The 18,136-nt window shown below is 34.6% G+C and overlaps 1 protein-coding gene across 1 annotated transcript in view; it reads left to right on the top strand.

Annotated features, from left to right (window-relative positions):
* Nucleotides 1–18,136, top strand: part of LOC149806371 (proteasome adapter and scaffold protein ECM29-like) — a 177,637-nt gene that overhangs the window by 25,004 nt on the left and 134,497 nt on the right. Inside the window, exons 8-11 of the mRNA XM_089952249.1 lie at nucleotides 300–378; nucleotides 1,931–2,044; nucleotides 10,628–10,713; nucleotides 17,651–17,729. Coding sequence (XP_089808375.1) covers nucleotides 300–378; nucleotides 1,931–2,044; nucleotides 10,628–10,713; nucleotides 17,651–17,729 — 358 coding nt within the window. The remainder of the gene's footprint in view (nucleotides 1–299; nucleotides 379–1,930; nucleotides 2,045–10,627; nucleotides 10,714–17,650; nucleotides 17,730–18,136) is intronic.

Below are 18,136 nucleotides of genomic sequence, written 5' to 3'. Positions count from 1 at the left end.
TGATGATATCATGAAATGCAAACCCATGAAGCCAGGGCTGATGTTGTGTATTAGGCCTATTTGAATCATTCTTGTTTTAGTGTGTCTTAAGTCATTACATTTGCTATAGTAATGTCAAAGTTCAAAATTGAAATATTTTTTTGTAAAATTTTAGAGAACTACTGAAAAAATTTAAAGATTAAATTTTTTTAAATGTTTGTTTCAAATGGGCAGAGACTCCAGGGTCCTCTTGGTGTTGATACAGTTTTTATGGTATGAAAATTTTCAGTAATAGGCACAATATTTATATATTATTTCAGGTCAATTGACTGGAACAGTCCTGCAATATTAAGCAAGCTATTTTCCATTTTCCTTGGCACAGTGGATCTGAAAGGACAGGTATTATGACTTATAAATCTTTCAGAGAATTTATTAAAGAAATTAATGAAATCCTGTCTGGTCTGCTTGAAATTAAACTCAGTAATAAATCTTGTAATGATTTTCACTGCTCCTGAACATACAATCTCAACATGCTTATAAGTAAAACGTTCACGGGCAAATTTCAAAGATCCAGATCTGCTGTTGCATATCAGTTGATCTGAGTCTATGAAGTTTGTTTCATTAACCAGTATAAACAACATAAACCTGATTTGCCAACACATATGATCATGGTCGATGATATTTGCAATTGGTCTTGACTTATAAGCGAGTATTTATGGTACAAGTTTTTTTTAAACCCAATTTTTTAGTCATTTTGCTCCATGATTTAATGTGCCTCAGTCAAAGTAAGTGGTCTGTCGGATCAAATTCTGTCAATACCAGTCTGGGTTTACTGCTGTTGTGCATCTCTGAACAGTACACGTTACTTCCATGGCCTCAGCACTAAATAATTTTTGTGATGAAGTACCATTATACACAACTTTTTGAGTAGATTAAAGGAAATTTTGCACAAATGAAGTGGCTACATTGTATTGTCATAAATGGTGAAGCATAAAGTGACAAAATAGAAATAAAATAAACCCAATCCCAAGCAACAAACATACTTTAAAATTTAAAACAAAATACTTCAACTTTTTGAGTGAAATATTTCCTAACAAAATGTAGATTTTATATATTTTTTAAGGCAAAAGTCTTTGATTTGTATGAATTTTTTCTCCATTCTGTGTCAATGTGACTAACAGCTGCATTACTACATTAAAAAAAAGAAGTTCCAAACTTTTACAATCATTTTAGGAAATCAACAATTTACAATTTTAAATTGTACATATAATACAATAGATTGTTTTGTTATTAAATTGATGATTGTTTTGATATGAAAATGAAGAGTGGCATCACCACTGTCGTGATATAATTTTTCTCCCACTGATATATTTGAGTATCTCATTTATATGATAAATAAATCAGTCATTTAATCATTTAACGTAGGTCTTAGAAATAAAAAATTTCTGTCTAATTGGTTAAGTACTGGTAAAGACCGTCAGAACTTACGCCAAAAGTCAGATGGTAGAGCTCTTGTTAGTTAAATTATAGGCATTTTCCAAAATTGAAGATTATGATAAACAATGTTTTATTGATTAATATTAAATAGACTGAATAATGACAAACTTTTTGACATATAGTAAGCAGATTATCTCAGTGCAGACTGAAAATCACTCAATTTTAAACTTACCAATTTCACAAGGAAAGTAATAAGCATGAAAATACTTTTTAGGTTAATAAAATACTTGCAGTACATGATGGAGCATTGATGACCAGTTATTGATAGTAAGTTTAAGTTGCATTTCATCAATGTAATTTAAACATTTTTGTATTCATATAAAATGATGCTAAAATAGTGAGACTGACAGTACAAATATTTTTTATGTTAGATTTTTTAAAATAGCAATGAACATTTAAGATAAGTTTGTTTGGCTATGAATGAAGGTTTCTTAAAATGTTGTGTTCTTTGCAGACTACCAAGGCAGAACTAAAAAAGAGAGCAGTTGATACTCGGATTAGATTGAAGATTTTCCCCTACTTCCTGCGTGCAAGAGATGCATCAAATACCTTTCCTTACAATGTGCAGGTAAACTGTTGTCAAACAATTTTTTCTTCAGGTATGTTACCTGATTATAATATGTTAGAATACCGCTCAATTCTAGCCCACCCAAAAACATTCACAACAGCTTTTGGGTTGTTTTAGCAACAAAAGTGATGTTGCCATTTGTTTGCCTAAACGAAAGTTCAACTTGAGTTGTCTGACCTTGAATAAGTAGCATCAGTTGTTGGATACTACTTTTGCTTGTTCCAGGTCAGCACATTCTTTATGAGCTTTTGAGGGGCCTAGCTAGTAAGGCTTATCTTTGTGCCCTTTCATCTGATGAGTGAATCATTTGGTTTTCTTACCTCATGAGAATATACTGTATCTGTTTTTTTGTTTATCATATATTTTAGCTGAGTTGAGTCTGCAAACAACAGATCTTGATCTGCCATATCATAAAGCACCATCAGATCAGGGTCTATGATTATACGATGGTAGATAAGGGTCTGTGGAGTTTGCAGATAGTCTCGTGTAAGCGAATATATATGGCATTGTTACTATGTCTTTATCATAAATATTTTACACTTTAGTGGTCAAATTATTTTCTATAATAAGTTAATTGGCACCATATAGTTTTAGTACCTATAATTCAACTAAGTGCTCAACCCATTGTAAGTTATATTGATAAATGTCAGTGAAATGATCATGTAATATGATCAATGCTGCATTTTTCTCTGGCATTTCTATTAATTGATGGTATTCACTTTAAAGTAAATTCAGTGCATTGCTTGACTAATTATGCCTGTGTATGCCAGGGTCTTGCTTTCCCTATTTCCAGGAATTAGCAGCAATGGGCAGGATTAAGTATGTATGATGCAGGTGTTTCAAGCTAGCTTAAGATAATTACTCCACGTGTATTAATTGTATGGGGTTAAATATGAGCCATGAATGCAGCATAATGCACACACTCATCAGAAAAAGGATGAGCAACAGTCATGGTCTAGCACAGACCCATGTGAATTGAAGATGTAAGTAATGCATACACAAGGATGCAGATGCCATAAGTAATTTTGCTGATACTGCCACCCATTGCCAGTCTTTTGATGTCTGAATCTCTGCAGGGGGAAAGATCGCCCATGTTGAAGATTTCAAACTTTCTTCCATTATGGGGTTCTTGGACGTGAAAGCTACATCTTGACCCACATTGCTACAGCTAAAACATATCATTGTAGCACAACCCATTTTGCCAGTACTGTAATGGAATGTAGCCCATCCAAACCAACTGTGGATGTCACATCATTGACAGACCCTGGTTTTTGCCTTGGTTATCTTTCTTGTGATAGCCATCACTATATTTAGGCTTGCCACCCTGGGATGAAGTCCACTCAAACTACAGCCTTGACCTAACACTTTTACTACTCGGAATAGTGATGTTTTTCCGGTATGCTCAGCACGTTGTGTCACAACCAGAGCATTCCATCATGGTATAGTCTACAAAGCCAGTTCTGACATTGTTTGTCAACCAACCAAAATCAGTCCAGGATATTTCATTATTGGCTATGGTGATAATTCCTGTGATAGACATTACCAGGATTTGACACCAGAAGTAAGCTGGCTTCAGAGCATGACTCCAACTATGGCACAGCCTTGAGCTATGACATCTATCACTAGGACCAGGTAAATGGTAAACTATCCTCGAGGTATATTCATTTCTGAGCCGCTTTCAGCACCCAGTCATGACAGGTCTAAGTCTGGCTCTGTCATGTACACTGTTTTAATGGATACTGGATTTGGTGAACCATTTTCCCACACTGAACAGTAATGAACTCCTGGCATGGGATTGGCATACCTGTCAACTCTGCATGCATGAGAAAAAAACTCGATTTTTGGGGTCGTTCCCTGCCTACCTCCCGATTTCATATTATCTCCTTATCTTTGCAGAGAACTCCCAATTATTACATTTTTCTTCAGCAAATAGAATGTTAAAATTAAACATTTTTCTAGTCCATTTATGAATGTTCCTAACCTGACAACAATACTAAAATTAGAAAATATACCACAGCAAACAATAAACCACAACAATAAAATTGTCAGCAATTTGTTTCAATCCCAATAATGATCACTTTGATGCAGAAACAATATAATGCCTACGCTCTGTTTGGTTATCCTAATTTGGGAAAGTCATCAACACAGATGAAAAGATAGTTGAATTCCTTCACAACACAAACGGGGATTTTGTTCCAGGCCCTTTACAAGATTAAAGCCCAATAAACTAACACACCCAAGATCAACAACCTTAGGTCAGTATCAATGCTAATTGGAAGGGAGACCATTCTCACTGGGTTACAGCTCTTCATTCATCTGGGTTTAAAACTGCCTTGTTTAGAGGTTGCCACCTTCTAGAGCATCCCATGAGGATCACCTTGTCTGGTGTTCCTCTTCTTGGGGTGCCAAATCTTAGACAGGGAACATTTTTATCTTAAGTCAACCGTGAACCTCTGCAATTCACAAGATCATTTTTCTATTCCATTGGTGGCCAATACTTTGCTTACTGTACTCGGTGTTCAAAGTTTTGGGCTATCTGATGTTCCATCTCAGCAAATGGGAGAACGTTTCCTGGGTTCACAGGGTGTGATGATCTGATTGATAATTTGCTGGAAATTATAGTCTGCACATATCCAAGCATGACTGGCCATGGTTTTCACCTCCTGCCATGTTTAACATGAGTGGAATTTGGCTCCATCAGAAATTATCATTCTTTCCATTACCTCATTTGTTGTTAGTTTGCCATTTGAGCTTAGAGCTGTTCAACCCTCATCTATGGCTTATATCTAAATAAGCCCTCAGAAGTGTTCCAGACAAAAGGTTAGCAAGAAGCTCATCACTTAGCTACAGGAGGCAGAATCACATATGTACCTTGTGATTGATCTGAACTATCTGCAGCAGGATGGTTCATTTTCTCAAATGGCCAAGAATGGGCTCCCACTTATGGACCATTGTTATCACTGGATCCTTTGTTCCAGGAAAATCTGCAGAGCTTTTATGTTCAGAAGGAATACTTGTAGCAGAAGAGGATAATCTCACTACTTCTTACTGCTCAAATGGAAAGGAACAATACTTTTGCTCAGGCTCTGTCATCCTTGATATGATGAGTTGTCTACTCAGAATAAAAGAAACTAATCAAAGGTTCAATGAGTTTCTTTCACATATTGGCTCTGATAGTTAATGCAGTCACTACAGGTATAGTTTTCAAACATATCTGCTATATAGCTGATATCACCCAAACCATGGGACAGAGAACAGAGATGATATTCTCCTGCTTTTACCACAGAAACTCTTCATTCGAAAGAATACTTTGAATGGTAGGACCTGTATTAGCAGCAAAGCTTGTTACCTTCACATGTCATTCAGTAGTAGTTTCATCATTTGGGTTATTCTAATTGCTGAGTTTGTGGGATCAAGTTTGTTTTCTTTAAACTGCAACCATGCATAAGACCATATGCCAACCCAAACCGATAGCTCACAAGAAACTCAAAGATGATTCACATACATAAGGAGATCACTGATATGGACATCTCTGGAGTAAGGGGACATTATTCCTTTGCCTCTTTCCTGTTTTCCTATCATGTGGTAATGCATTTGAAGAAGAAGGAAAGTTTTGAAGTGCTTATTTAATGACACTTACCTAATCACAATATGAACACACCCTCTCAAGCCCATCCTGCATTTATAACCCTTTAAGAGCACACATATCTGTTAGAGTAGTATATGATTGATGGCATTTGGTGCCAGTTCCTCTCTGCAAGGGAATACTACTATATTCTGAATTCCAAGTATACATGGTGAACTCCAGTGTCATTTACTGGGCTCTATGAAATCATTCACCAGCAAATACTGAATTTCTTTTTTCAATTACTCTACTCAGTCAAAAATGAAATTAAGGTATGATAAGACCTCAAAGGAAAGGAGTTTTCAGCCTGGTGATGAGTTCTGGCTCTCTTGCCCATTCCACAAAATCCTCTTCAAGCCAAATAGTATGGTCCCTACACAGTTAAAAAGAAAGAAAATGATTTAAATTACATCATAAATACTCATGGGAGACAGAAAGAAAAAAAAACTTTGACACATAAACATGTTAAAGGAATATATTGAGAGAGATAGCCAGGGTAAACATGCAATTAATTTAGTTGTACCTGTCCCACTTAGTGAAGATTTAAGTGAAGGAATACTATCGGACTCTACTGGTATTGGAGTAACAAATCTTCAGAATTCAGAAATTATTAATGATCTGGACCAGAAACTTTCACATTTGCAACAACAAGAAAGGAATGAACTTAACCATTTCTTTTTTGAATATGAGCACTTATTTCCAGATGTTCCTACAAGAACAAACAAAATTTTCCACGACAATGAAATTGTAAATTCCAAACCTATGAAACAACACCCATACAGGATGAGTGCAGATTCGCTCTTGCAACCTCACAAGCCTTTGACAACTTAATCTTAAAATTGGAAACATAATCGAGAAGATTAATTTCAGTATCTTCATTAGAAAGAAGTTTCTCTTTTAACAACTTCAATAGTCCATGCTAAGTGTATCCAAAAACCAGTTCAAAGGGACTGAATCCTAAAGATTCTTGAACTGATTCTCTGACAGCAAACAATAGTAAATGAATGCCTTCATCCCAGTCTTTGTCCATATCAAAACAATATGATCGAATCATATTTGTCAAAGTATGATGAAATGTTTCTAAAGGCCCTTGGTTCTCAGGGTAATAGGCAGAAGATTTGAATTGTTTGATGCCTAATTCATACATAACTTGCTGGAAAATTCAGACATGAAATTCGACCCTTGGTCAGATTGGACAGATTTGGGAAGGCCAAATTGAGTAAATTGCTTGAGTAAAATTCTTTATCAAAGCTTTTACTATTATTTTAAATTTAATATTCCTCAAAGGAATTGCCTTTGGTAACCTTGTTGCTGCACACATTGGTTACCTGACTTGGTCTTAGGTAAGAGATCAACACAGTCTACCATAATTTTGCTAAATGGTTCATCAAATGCAGAAATAGGTTGCAGATGAGCCTTAAGTATCATCTGATTGGGTTTTTCTACCATTTGACAAGTATGACAAGATCTACAGTATTTACCAACATCACTTTTGATTTTTGGCCAATAGAAGTGAGTCAAGATCTTGTGATAAGTCTTATTAATCCCTAAATGACCAGCCAAATGAGTTTCATGGGCCAGACTAAGTATTTCCTGACTGTACAATTTTGGAACTACAATTTGATAGTTCACTGACCACTTGTCATTAGCAGGTACCTCAGGAGGTCTCCATTTTCTTATAAGAATTCCATTTTAATGAAATAATAGACGGGTAGTTTAGTGGCTTCATTTTCACTAATGGCCCTTTGAAACAAACAGGAGATCCCAGGATATTTTTCCTGTTTGACGACAAATATTGTCGTTTGTCACCCTGATTTGAATAAAGAGAATGAGTAGTTAAAAGAGGATCAGTGTGATCAATACCTTTTGATTGATCCAAACTAGGAGTGAAAGTGACCTCATCAAAGCCTAACCAATACAGGTGTCAGCTAAAGGAATACTTTCCTGATCAACTTCATTCTCAACAGCTTGTTTGCCACAGCTCTGGTAACTGCACAAGCTGGGTATAAATCAGGGAGTTCTTTTTCCATAGGATCAACTTTCTGATCCAAACAAGGTTTGTCAGTTACAAATGGATTAACCACTACGTTATCTCCAGCTAGGTCGTTGCCTAGTAATAAATGAATGCCCTCAATGGGTAAGGCATACACTGTTCCGAATGTAACAGGTCCTGACACTGAGTCTGATGACAAATTTACACAATGGAGAGGAACATTAACAAAGCCGCACTCTACTCTCTGAATACAGAACACTCATTAGAAGAAGACTTCTCAGAAAAAGGCAATGTACCTGATAATAAAAGACTCTGAAAAGCTCCTGTGTCTCTTTAAATTTTAATAGGGATAGAATTGGCCAAATCACCCAAGAGTGATGTAGAACCCTTCGATATGCATGGTTCATAATTCTCCATAATAAAATGAGACTGGGGTTTATTAGACCCAACAAATGTATTGCTTTCAATACATGACCTTGACCTTGACCTCTTAGAAATAAGATCATTTGGATCTGGTCTGTCTTGATTCTGCTGCTTATTTTTCAATTTGTAGCAATCGGAAATAATGTGTCCTTTCTTCTTGCAATAAGTCCATGTAGGAAGAGATAAGGATTTTTGATCAAGCTTATCAGAAGCTTTATTTTTAAAAGTTTTGCCAGATTGCGAATTAGAAGGGCTTGTATTAGGCTGAAATACTTTTCTGCCAGAAGACTGCTGGGTGGAAGTCTTATTTACAAAAGAAACTTTATGAGCTAAGGAATACTCGTGAGCAGCACGAGCAACATTTTCCAAGGTTTCAACCTTATGCTCATCAAGATAAGTTTTAATGTCAGTATGGACACAATTCTTGAACTCTTCAAGTAATACAAGTTGTCTGAGACTTTCATAATCTCATTCAACTTTCTTGGCTAAGCACCATCTATCAAACAACTGCTCTTTTTCTCTTGTAAATTTGACATGAGTTTGTCCAGCTTGTTTTTTATAGTTCTGAATTTTTGCCGATAATCCTCAGGGACTAATTCATAACCCTTTAAGATGCATTCCTTTACCAAATCATAGTCAGCACTCTGCAGTACTGACATGGATGCTTAGATATCTTGGGCTTTGCCAAAAAGTGCACACTGTAATAGTTGAGTCCAATGCTCCCTTGGCCATTTCAAATTTTCAGCAACTCTTTCAAAATAAGGAAAATATTTGTCACATTTTTTTCCAGAAAAGGGGGCACTAACATATTATTCTTAGTGACATCAAAGGTTGAATTTGTATCCAAAATGGGAATGTGCATTTCACTTGCCAGCTCTATTTCTTTTATTTTAAATTGAAATTCCCTCTCTTCCTTCTCTTTCTGCATTTGCATCCATCTCTCTCTCTCTCTCTCTCCTCTTTCTCCAGTTGAAACTGCATTTGTTTCTCTTCTTTCTGTAACTACATTTGTTCATTTTGTAACTGCATTTGTTCTTGTTTTAACTGCATTTGTCTTTCTTTCTCTCTATCTTCCTTATCTAATTGCATTTGCATTTGTTCATTCTCTTTCTGAAGCTCCAGCCTCCTTAACTCTAATTCCATCTTGTATTTAAATTTCAATTCCTTTACTTTTATATCAGAGTCTGATACACACTTACTGATCGAAACCAAACACCTTTATCCAAAACATTCTTTTCTACCAAATACTGGACCAAAATATTTATTTTTTCTTGCTTCATTAAGGAAGCTTTTGCCTCAGAAAGATCATATTTCTGGCATGTTGAATCAATTCATCTTTTTTAAAAAGGTCTAATTGTGCCTGGGTAGGATTTGAATGAAAGATTTTCACTTTTGATGACATTGTAAAACAAGCCTGCTGATTTTACTAAAGATTTCAAAAATGAAAAATAATACTTGGGATTTAAAAAATTTTCAAGAACATGGGGAATTTAAATTGAAAAAAATACAGTTTTCTGAAATGTTTTATCCGAAATTCATATATCTCATGGATGAGTGCACAATTTTCTTTGTTACATTTTAGGCTCTTTAAAACAGTAACAAGAAAAGAATGAAGACAACAAGCTTTGTAAAATTTAACAAATAATTTATTTCCCTAGGAAAACAAGGTAAAAATGAGAAAAAGAACTTACGGTTCTATGAATCAAATCCAAAAATATCCAAGAATTAAAAAGTAGAAGTCCTAGTAATAAAATGTCCTAATGAAACTGAGTTTGAATCCTGATGAGATCCAAAATGGAAGGCAATGATGAATGCTGTGGTAAGTGTCATACTGATGTGTCCAGTTTTTTGTTGAGTCACAGAAAATAATATTCCAATGTTTGAATTCAGTGTAAATTTCTATAACTGTCTTTGTCCAAGAATTAATTCAGAGCACAAGTATTTCCAGACAAAAATGATCTCTTGGAACCCAAATAATTTGAAGAAAAATAAAAAATTCAACTCAAACTGGTCACAACAAAACACCTTTACGTGTCAATGGTTTAAAACCCAACTGACTAAATTCTATATAGAAAATAGTTATATACTTATTTAAGATGCAGAACAGATTGCTATATGAGGGTCACATGACCACCTTCTAGAACAACATAGAAGCTTTTTACATGCCTAACATCACATACTTCCAGTATGGACTTGACTAAAACCAATGATTTTTACTCAGGGGAAAGATTAATTTTTTTTTAAAAAAAAGTTGTTTCCACGAACCATATAGTGGTTGTGAATCAAGGTCAGGAACTAGGTCAACATTAGATACAATGTCTCTATAAAGTTGTTTATGTCAGAAATAAAAAAAACTGAACTCTATTCTTGACAACTTTACTATAGCATATAATGGAATTTAAAAAAATGTAAAACCATCAAGCAAACAATTAAATTAAATAAAATATACATAACAGTTATATTTATGAAATATTGCACTCAAAGGAATACAAAAATGTATCATCGATAAACTATTTATATTTGTTTGACTTTTCCATTGCAGGTGATATTTGACTGTCTTTATGGAGAAAACACCAATGCCAAGCTCAGATCTATGTCCGTGGAACTGGTACACAGTCTCTGCCTCAAGTGAGTAATTGTCCTGTGTATTATATTTTACTTATCTTGGCTTGTTCCTTTATGTATTTTCAGGAATATTATTCATGTTATGTTTCCCAGACACCTGCTTTTGAGGTGTAAAGAAATGTTCCATAATTTTTGAAAACTTTCTGTGACTTTGTTGGGTTGTTTTTCTATAAATTCTTCACAGTGTGTGTTAGTGTAAAATGACAAGCAGCTGATTTCATTGTATCAGGTATTGTTACAGATTGCACACAGCAGGGACTGAAATAATCCATATTTTGTTTTTTGGAATTTTTTGTATGATGAGACTTACAAAGAAAAATGTAAGGTATAATCCTTTAATTTCGGAATTTACAGTTTCATTTATAAGTCCATCTTATTCTAATATGTAACCTGATTGCAATATGTTAGGAGTACATTCACTACCTTGAAAATGCAGCCCTTCCAAGCCACAAAAACTCCTTTTGATTCACTGGATTTGCATGAAGAACACTGTTTTCTTTGTTAGCCATGTTTGGACATATGGAGTTTCTACTCTAGCCCATGTATTTTTTAACGTTGGAAACTACTGCTCATATCATTGTGGATCGGAGATGTGCTCTTTTCCAGGAAAGGGGTTGTAACTTCCTTTACCTTGTACCTGATGTGAGAAAGCCTGCCAGTAGCTTCTTGTGGGTGGGTGGTTCTTTCCGGGGGTTTTCCTGGGTTCTTCCTCCACCATTAATACTGGCCACCATGTATAGCCTATCGTGTGCTGAAAAATGGCGTTAAAACCCTACAGCAATAATAACAACCTTGTACCTGTTCTCCTAATGTATTTTGTTTGTGTAGCATATTTAAAGAAGAAACCAGTGTTTTTAAGTTGAATATATTCTTTGATAATACTCAACAATATGGTGACACCTTCCCATCCTGTCAGTAGTTACATCTTACTGGCAAAGCATGCTTTTATTCTACAGTAGTAACTGAAGTATGGATGGAATCCAGTGTCAATTCCTCCATCAAATGACATATACATCCATATTTCTTTGGAAGGTTATTATTTAGATGCCCCAACAGGTGCATACTGCAAAATCAGTGTTAAAGTACGTAGACATGTTTGGATGAAATGAACCTTTAGGTGTGATCCAGTCCAGTCCAGATGGAATATCGTGTGCTGTGATGTCACGATGAAAGCTACGCATATAGATAAACAAATCTTTACTACCCTTGATTGTGATGATTCCACTCTTATTTTGACTCAAGTTTAGTACATGGCCATCATTGTAAAAGTCCATAGCGATAGATAATTTTCATCTGGAAGTTTCTTGGTGACAGTTAAGGTGCAGGGCATTCATAAATCAGGATTGAATTGAGTTTGATTAAAGAAAATCAGTGTCAGATTTTAAAAGAACAGTTTATAGTTAATTTAAAATTAGTAAATGCGCATACATGATCCATGTGACTTGTATTATAATCTTTTAATGACAAGAAGATTTGTAACATATTTTGATTCTTAAATCTTGAACCCTTTTTGTTGATTATTTGTTTGTCAGCACCCAGTGGACCACATCTATGTAGTCTAGTTGTCAGCTTGAGCCTCATGAAAACCAGACCGTTATTTATATAACAATAATGAAAATGCAAAATTAAAACATTCCTGCCTATTTATCAACTTTAGTAATTTCTCCCGGTCACAAGAACTTTAAAAAAAATTAGCTTGCTACCCAAATACAGCCTTCCCAGAAATGAAAATTCATATTTTTTTCTAAGTCTTATAATATTCAAAATGAAGAAACTTTTACCCATCACCTCCCTTTAACCACTGCTAGGTGGCACTAGTTGTAAGCTTTCACTTATTACTATCAAAACAGTTCTTCATGACTTGATGAATCGATAATCCTTCAAAAATTAAATTCATCCAGAGTCAGTAATTTTGAGTTTAGTAAATTTATTACTACATGTGGTAAACTATATTTTTTAATCTTTTGACATAGAATGGACTTTTGTACATTCTGACCTTGTGCTGTAACACAGTATCATTGGTATATGTTATTGGTTATTAAATGTTGATATTGTGTATTTTGGCTACACATTTGGACTGCTAATTTCCTAAGCTTCTGTCCTTTTTGAAATTCTTTTCATTTAAGTTAAATATGACCACAAAATGATGTTAATACAAGAAGTTCAAATTGATTGAGGACACTTGCATGTATGAATGTTCTTCATCCGGTACATGTAGTGTTTGCAGTCTTTGATCAGAATGTCTTCCTTTTTTAAGGTGTAAGAGGGAAAGTGGTGCATATTAATAACTAGTACAATACTGACAACATTATCCCTTTAAGTGCCTAAATCCCACAGCTGATTGGTTTCTTTCTTTGTCATTAAAAGAGGAAAAATTGGCCCTGATTATGATTCAAGTTCAAAGCTACCGCTTTTATTATTTCTGACATGTTCGCATCATGGCAGAGGGGGTATTGATAAAGATCTCTGATACCTAGTAGCCAGTTTTCACTTGAATAGACCAAAATCCCTCACTCTATTTCCAAATTTGAATCTCTAACAAGTCTTGATGCTGCTCAGTTAATATAAATTTTAACTGTCAGCCAGAACCTTGCTGGAGCTAGTATCATAAAACCATTCTGACAACCTTAGCTTCAGTCTGAAAGGTGAACAAGTTATATGCCTTTTCAGTAGACCCAACTGTCTTCATTTCATATCAGATAGTTATATGCCATTTCAGTAGACCCAACTGTCTTCATTTCATATCAGATAGTTTCATGGTCAAGGCAATGTAGCCATGATTAGGCAGTCGTCAGAGAGTTGTCATATACTGCCTGTCTTCGTTAGATGGATCGAGAGAGCGATCGTGCAAGACCCAGTGCATGCTTTTGAATATTGCTTGAAGTGCACAGAGAAAACCCAAGGAACAAGACAGGAGCTCTTTCTGCTGGTGAAGGCCAGATAAGAGGATACCACTCCTCAAACCCTATTGTCGTGTCTGAAGTGGGTTATACACCTAGCATACTCTGAAATCTCAAAAGATCATAGTCATGTTTGAATGTAACTTTTCAATCAGAAAAGTAATAGATGTGGTTTGCTGGCATGCCAAGACAACTTTCTTGAGTTTTTGTCTCCGGGATTTACCTTTGTGTAGACAAGATTTGAATCTGGTAGACGAAAGTGGCTGCTGCACAGATGATGACCACCAGACTAATTGACATCAGCAGAACCTCGATATGGGCAATCAGTTTCACTGAAGAGTTCAACAGTTACCTTATTAACTGGGTATAGTTATTATGGTCTCATGACTGAAGGTTATTCTCTTCTTCATTAAAGAGATTGGTCTATCCCTCCTATAGGGAATCCAGTCATTCTTATCCTGAAGGGTGCCTGTAGTAGAGGTAGGATGCTCGGCGTTCCGTCCTTGAATTATCTGTTCTCTTAACATTAATGTGTTTGTTGAATGTATTTAAAGAGAAAGCAAATCTTTTTGTAAATTATGTTTTTCCAAAAATACTTACCCAAACATTACCTTGATACCCTCCCAGTCTCCTTGCACATACAATCATCCTATTCAATGCATTGCTTAGCTTAAAATTGGGTGCCACCTAATGGTGGTAATGGGGCAGTACATGGGATCTGACATCAGAATTCCCATGCTAACGGGAAATCAGGAAAAAATCGGGAGAAATAATTTTTTCTCGACTGTGAAAAGTCCTTGAATTTCGCAAATATTGATGAAAGTCAGGAAAAACCTGGGAATTTTCCCCCAGCACTTGACACCCGAAACAATCACGTAATTGAGTCATAACTAAACTGATCGTGAGTTAAATTTATTGAGTTCTAACCAGAATATTCAGAGGGTGCAGTACAGATCATTTGGGTGCTTGCAATAAACATATATGCTGAGTAAATCCAAAAGCTCAATGGCTTAGATTTGTCAAGTAGACTTTTATTTTTAAAGTCAGCTCGATATCTGTATCTTTCCTTACATGGAAGGCATGAAAACCAGTCTAGCATCAGAAGAGGCCAACGTGGTGGTGGCAAAACGTAGCTGCTTACTGGATGGGCTAGCAAACTTTAAAAGTTACAATGTCAAGTGATACATGTATGAAAACAACATGAAAATTAACTATTTTCTCAGATATTGTGACTATTGTAATCATTATGTCTTTAATTTGCTGAAGGACAAGTTAAAAACTACGTCATTGATGAAATGTGACCTGGTACAAAAAAAATCTAACAACCCACATTTTGAAATGTTTTAGAGAAAAGAAAGAAAAAAACATATTAAATGAAAGTCGTATACTAGTTGTAATAAAAATACAAAAACGAAACAACACAAAATTTTCCATATTTATATATTCCAAGAACAACTTCTTCAGTTTTGTTGTATCCCTTGACTACCATGTTGACATGTGCTCTCTGCTTGATAAATCAGACTGGCTAGATTGCTAGTTTTTACAAAAAGTAACAGATTTTCATTTAATATAATTGAATTTCTGTACAACAACATTGAAAAGGAGTTTGTTGTTGATGTCACATGACAATTGGACTTCTGATGTCATCATTTGAGATGTGTGAAGTCATGTGACTAGTAACGCAAATGGCGAGTACAGGGTCAGGTTTCATCTAGTCTTTCAGCGAATTAAAGACATAACTATTATAATACTCACCATTTCTGAGAAATTAAATTATTTTCCTATCAATTTCATACAGATATAAGTCGATATAGCATACATTTAAATTGTCTAGGCCCGCTGATAAGTTACTACCATATGTCGCTACCACACGTTGGCAGCAAATTCAGAATTTTTGATATGCAGTTGAAATTAACCTCACACCCAGATGTCCAAATATGAAAAATGGGGTGGGAATATTCGGAGGAAACATGGATCAGAAAACGGACTGCTATTCGTTGTAAGCCAGATTTGTAGTCCAAATTGTTGAATCTCAGAGTTGAAATGAGAAATTGTCGTCCCTTGTACTATATATTAAAAATGATTCAAGTCTCTTTATCAATACAGGTTTGGGGACTGGTTTAATGAATTACAAGAAGACAAGTTGATTTTACAGGAAATTTGGTCCATATATATACAACAGTATATAATTTTGAAGTTTTTTTGTCAAAACTGAAATCATCCCTTTTTGAATTTTTTTAAATGATGGATTTTTAAGCAGATTGTTTTAAGGAGATTAGGTTGTTTGAAAAATTTTATTTGGGATTTTATTGGCACAGATAAATTCAGGGTTAAACTATTTTCGTTACAAGACAAGATTCTAATTATTTGCGTTTATTCTTTTTTTTAAACTGTAATAGGAAATGTTTACTTTCTATAACATGCATATATATATATATATATATATATATATATATATATATATATATATATATATATATATATATATATATATATATATATATATATATATATATAATTCTTTAGAATTAAAGGTTTGAAAAGAAAAAAAAACAATTTATGTTCATTATGTTGTTCCCACTTAGCAACATAATGCAGGTTTACAAAGTAAAGTTAGAATTTTTGTTCTGTACATTGAAATGACTTTACATGCAATTTATAGGAATATAATCAAACTTGTTTCGTGTGATACATTTTGTGGTTTTGTACATGATCATCTTTTCTGACTTGTATGTTTTGGAGAGTCTTGAAAAAGAAACACCTTTAGATTTAGAAAATGCATGTCTTATAATCTAAAATGTACTTTAATTCCATTCAGAAATGGTCATATGTGAACCTTGAAAAATCAATTTCATCCTGGAAACAGCCTGGAAATGACCTGGAAATTTATCGTTAAAAAAGTGTGGGAACCATGTGACATAGTTGAATAAGACTATTTGAACCACAGTTAAGAGCCTCAATAACTCGCATCTGGAACAAAACTCACTGCTTACATTTGTAAAGGCAGTCTTTTGGTCATGAAACTGCTGTGTCCTCTGAAACCTTCATCCAAAGGGCATCTACAGGGCTGCATCAGGGTTCTGACACCTAATTTGATCTGGGCCTGCTGGAATAGAGACATGGCTTGTTTTCACCACTGAAAGCAGAAAGGAGTGATACTTTCACTTTCACTTTCTGGACACCATGGGTTATCGGCTGAACCTAAGACAAACTAACCAAAGACTAAATTAAGACATGGATGTGTGAGATTATGGCAGTTGCCATCAGCATAGTATTTGAATGCAGTTTGCCACAAACATATCATGATTTAAGTTTGCCTCAAACATGTCATCATTTAAGTTTGCCCCAACATGTCATCATTTAAGCTGTAGGATATAAGTTAGCAACAACATTGTCTGGTTTTACCTCATAGACCGTTCTTCCTTAAAGGGCTCAGTGTGAAATGATGGCAATTATGTGTGCAACTATGTGTATAACTTCGGGGCATGGGGGAGATTTGATTTGTGACAGTTCATAGATATTCACTATTATCCAGGAGCCATTATATGCCATAACAGTCATTTCAAGTGTATCCTAGTGAGCTTCAAATTTGGCTGTATTGTAAGTCCATTTATTTTAAGTAGTATCAGTACTTTTGGGTTTGCCAAAAATAAGATTTTGTTGGTACTTAAAATGGTGGATTATGAACAAGTCCGATTAGATCCATAGAGATCTTTTGTTGAGTCTTGAATATCCTGGCTTTTATTAACCACATAATCACAGAAATTGCTACACAGTGAAAAATGGTGGCTTTACAATTATTTTATTTAACGTTTCTGTACCTTCATCAGGAGCAAATATGAGGAAGGTTACTTTGAAAACAAAAATCAGTGTCTTAATACAGAATGGTGAAGTGTGTAAGTGGTAGTAAACTTTGTTAATGTGCATCTTTTGTTTCAGTTTTTTTTAAATCATAGTCGTATCATCTTATCATTTAATGTTTTTTTACTGGCAAAATCATCACCCTGCAAGAGTAATTTCTTCTCTGTTCTTTAATATAGCTGTTCTGATGCCAAGTTTACTCCTATTAGTCCAGTTCTGTTAACAAAGATGGTACAGGTTATTGGTGAGGCCAAGGAGGTTTGTATGAATTACATTATTTCCTTATAATAAAGTATTTCTGTGTTAAATGTCCTCATCATAAAACATTTCTGTGTTAAATGTCCTCATCATGAAACATTTCTCTGTTAAATGTCCTCCTCATAAAACATTTCTGTGTTAAATGTCCTCATCATTATAAAACATTTCTGTGTTAAATGTCCTCATCATAAAACATTTGTTAAATGTCCTCATTATAAAACATTTCTGTGTTAAATGTCCTGATCATAAAACATTTCTGTGTTAAATGTCCTCAATCATAAAACATTTCTGTTAAATGTCCTCATCATAAAACATTTCTGTGTTAAATGTCCTCATCATAAAACATTTCTGTTAAATGTCCTCATCATAAAACATTTCTCTGTTAAATGTCCTCATCATTATAGCAT

This window comes from Sinohyriopsis cumingii, chromosome 1, assembly GCF_028554795.1.
Source record: "Sinohyriopsis cumingii isolate HCF-2022 chromosome 1, ASM2855479v2, whole genome shotgun sequence".
Classification (NCBI taxonomy): Eukaryota; Metazoa; Mollusca; class Bivalvia; order Unionida; family Unionidae; genus Sinohyriopsis; species Sinohyriopsis cumingii.
The sequence above is the reverse complement of the archived record's forward strand: the minus strand, read 5'-3'. Positions and strand labels throughout refer to the sequence as shown.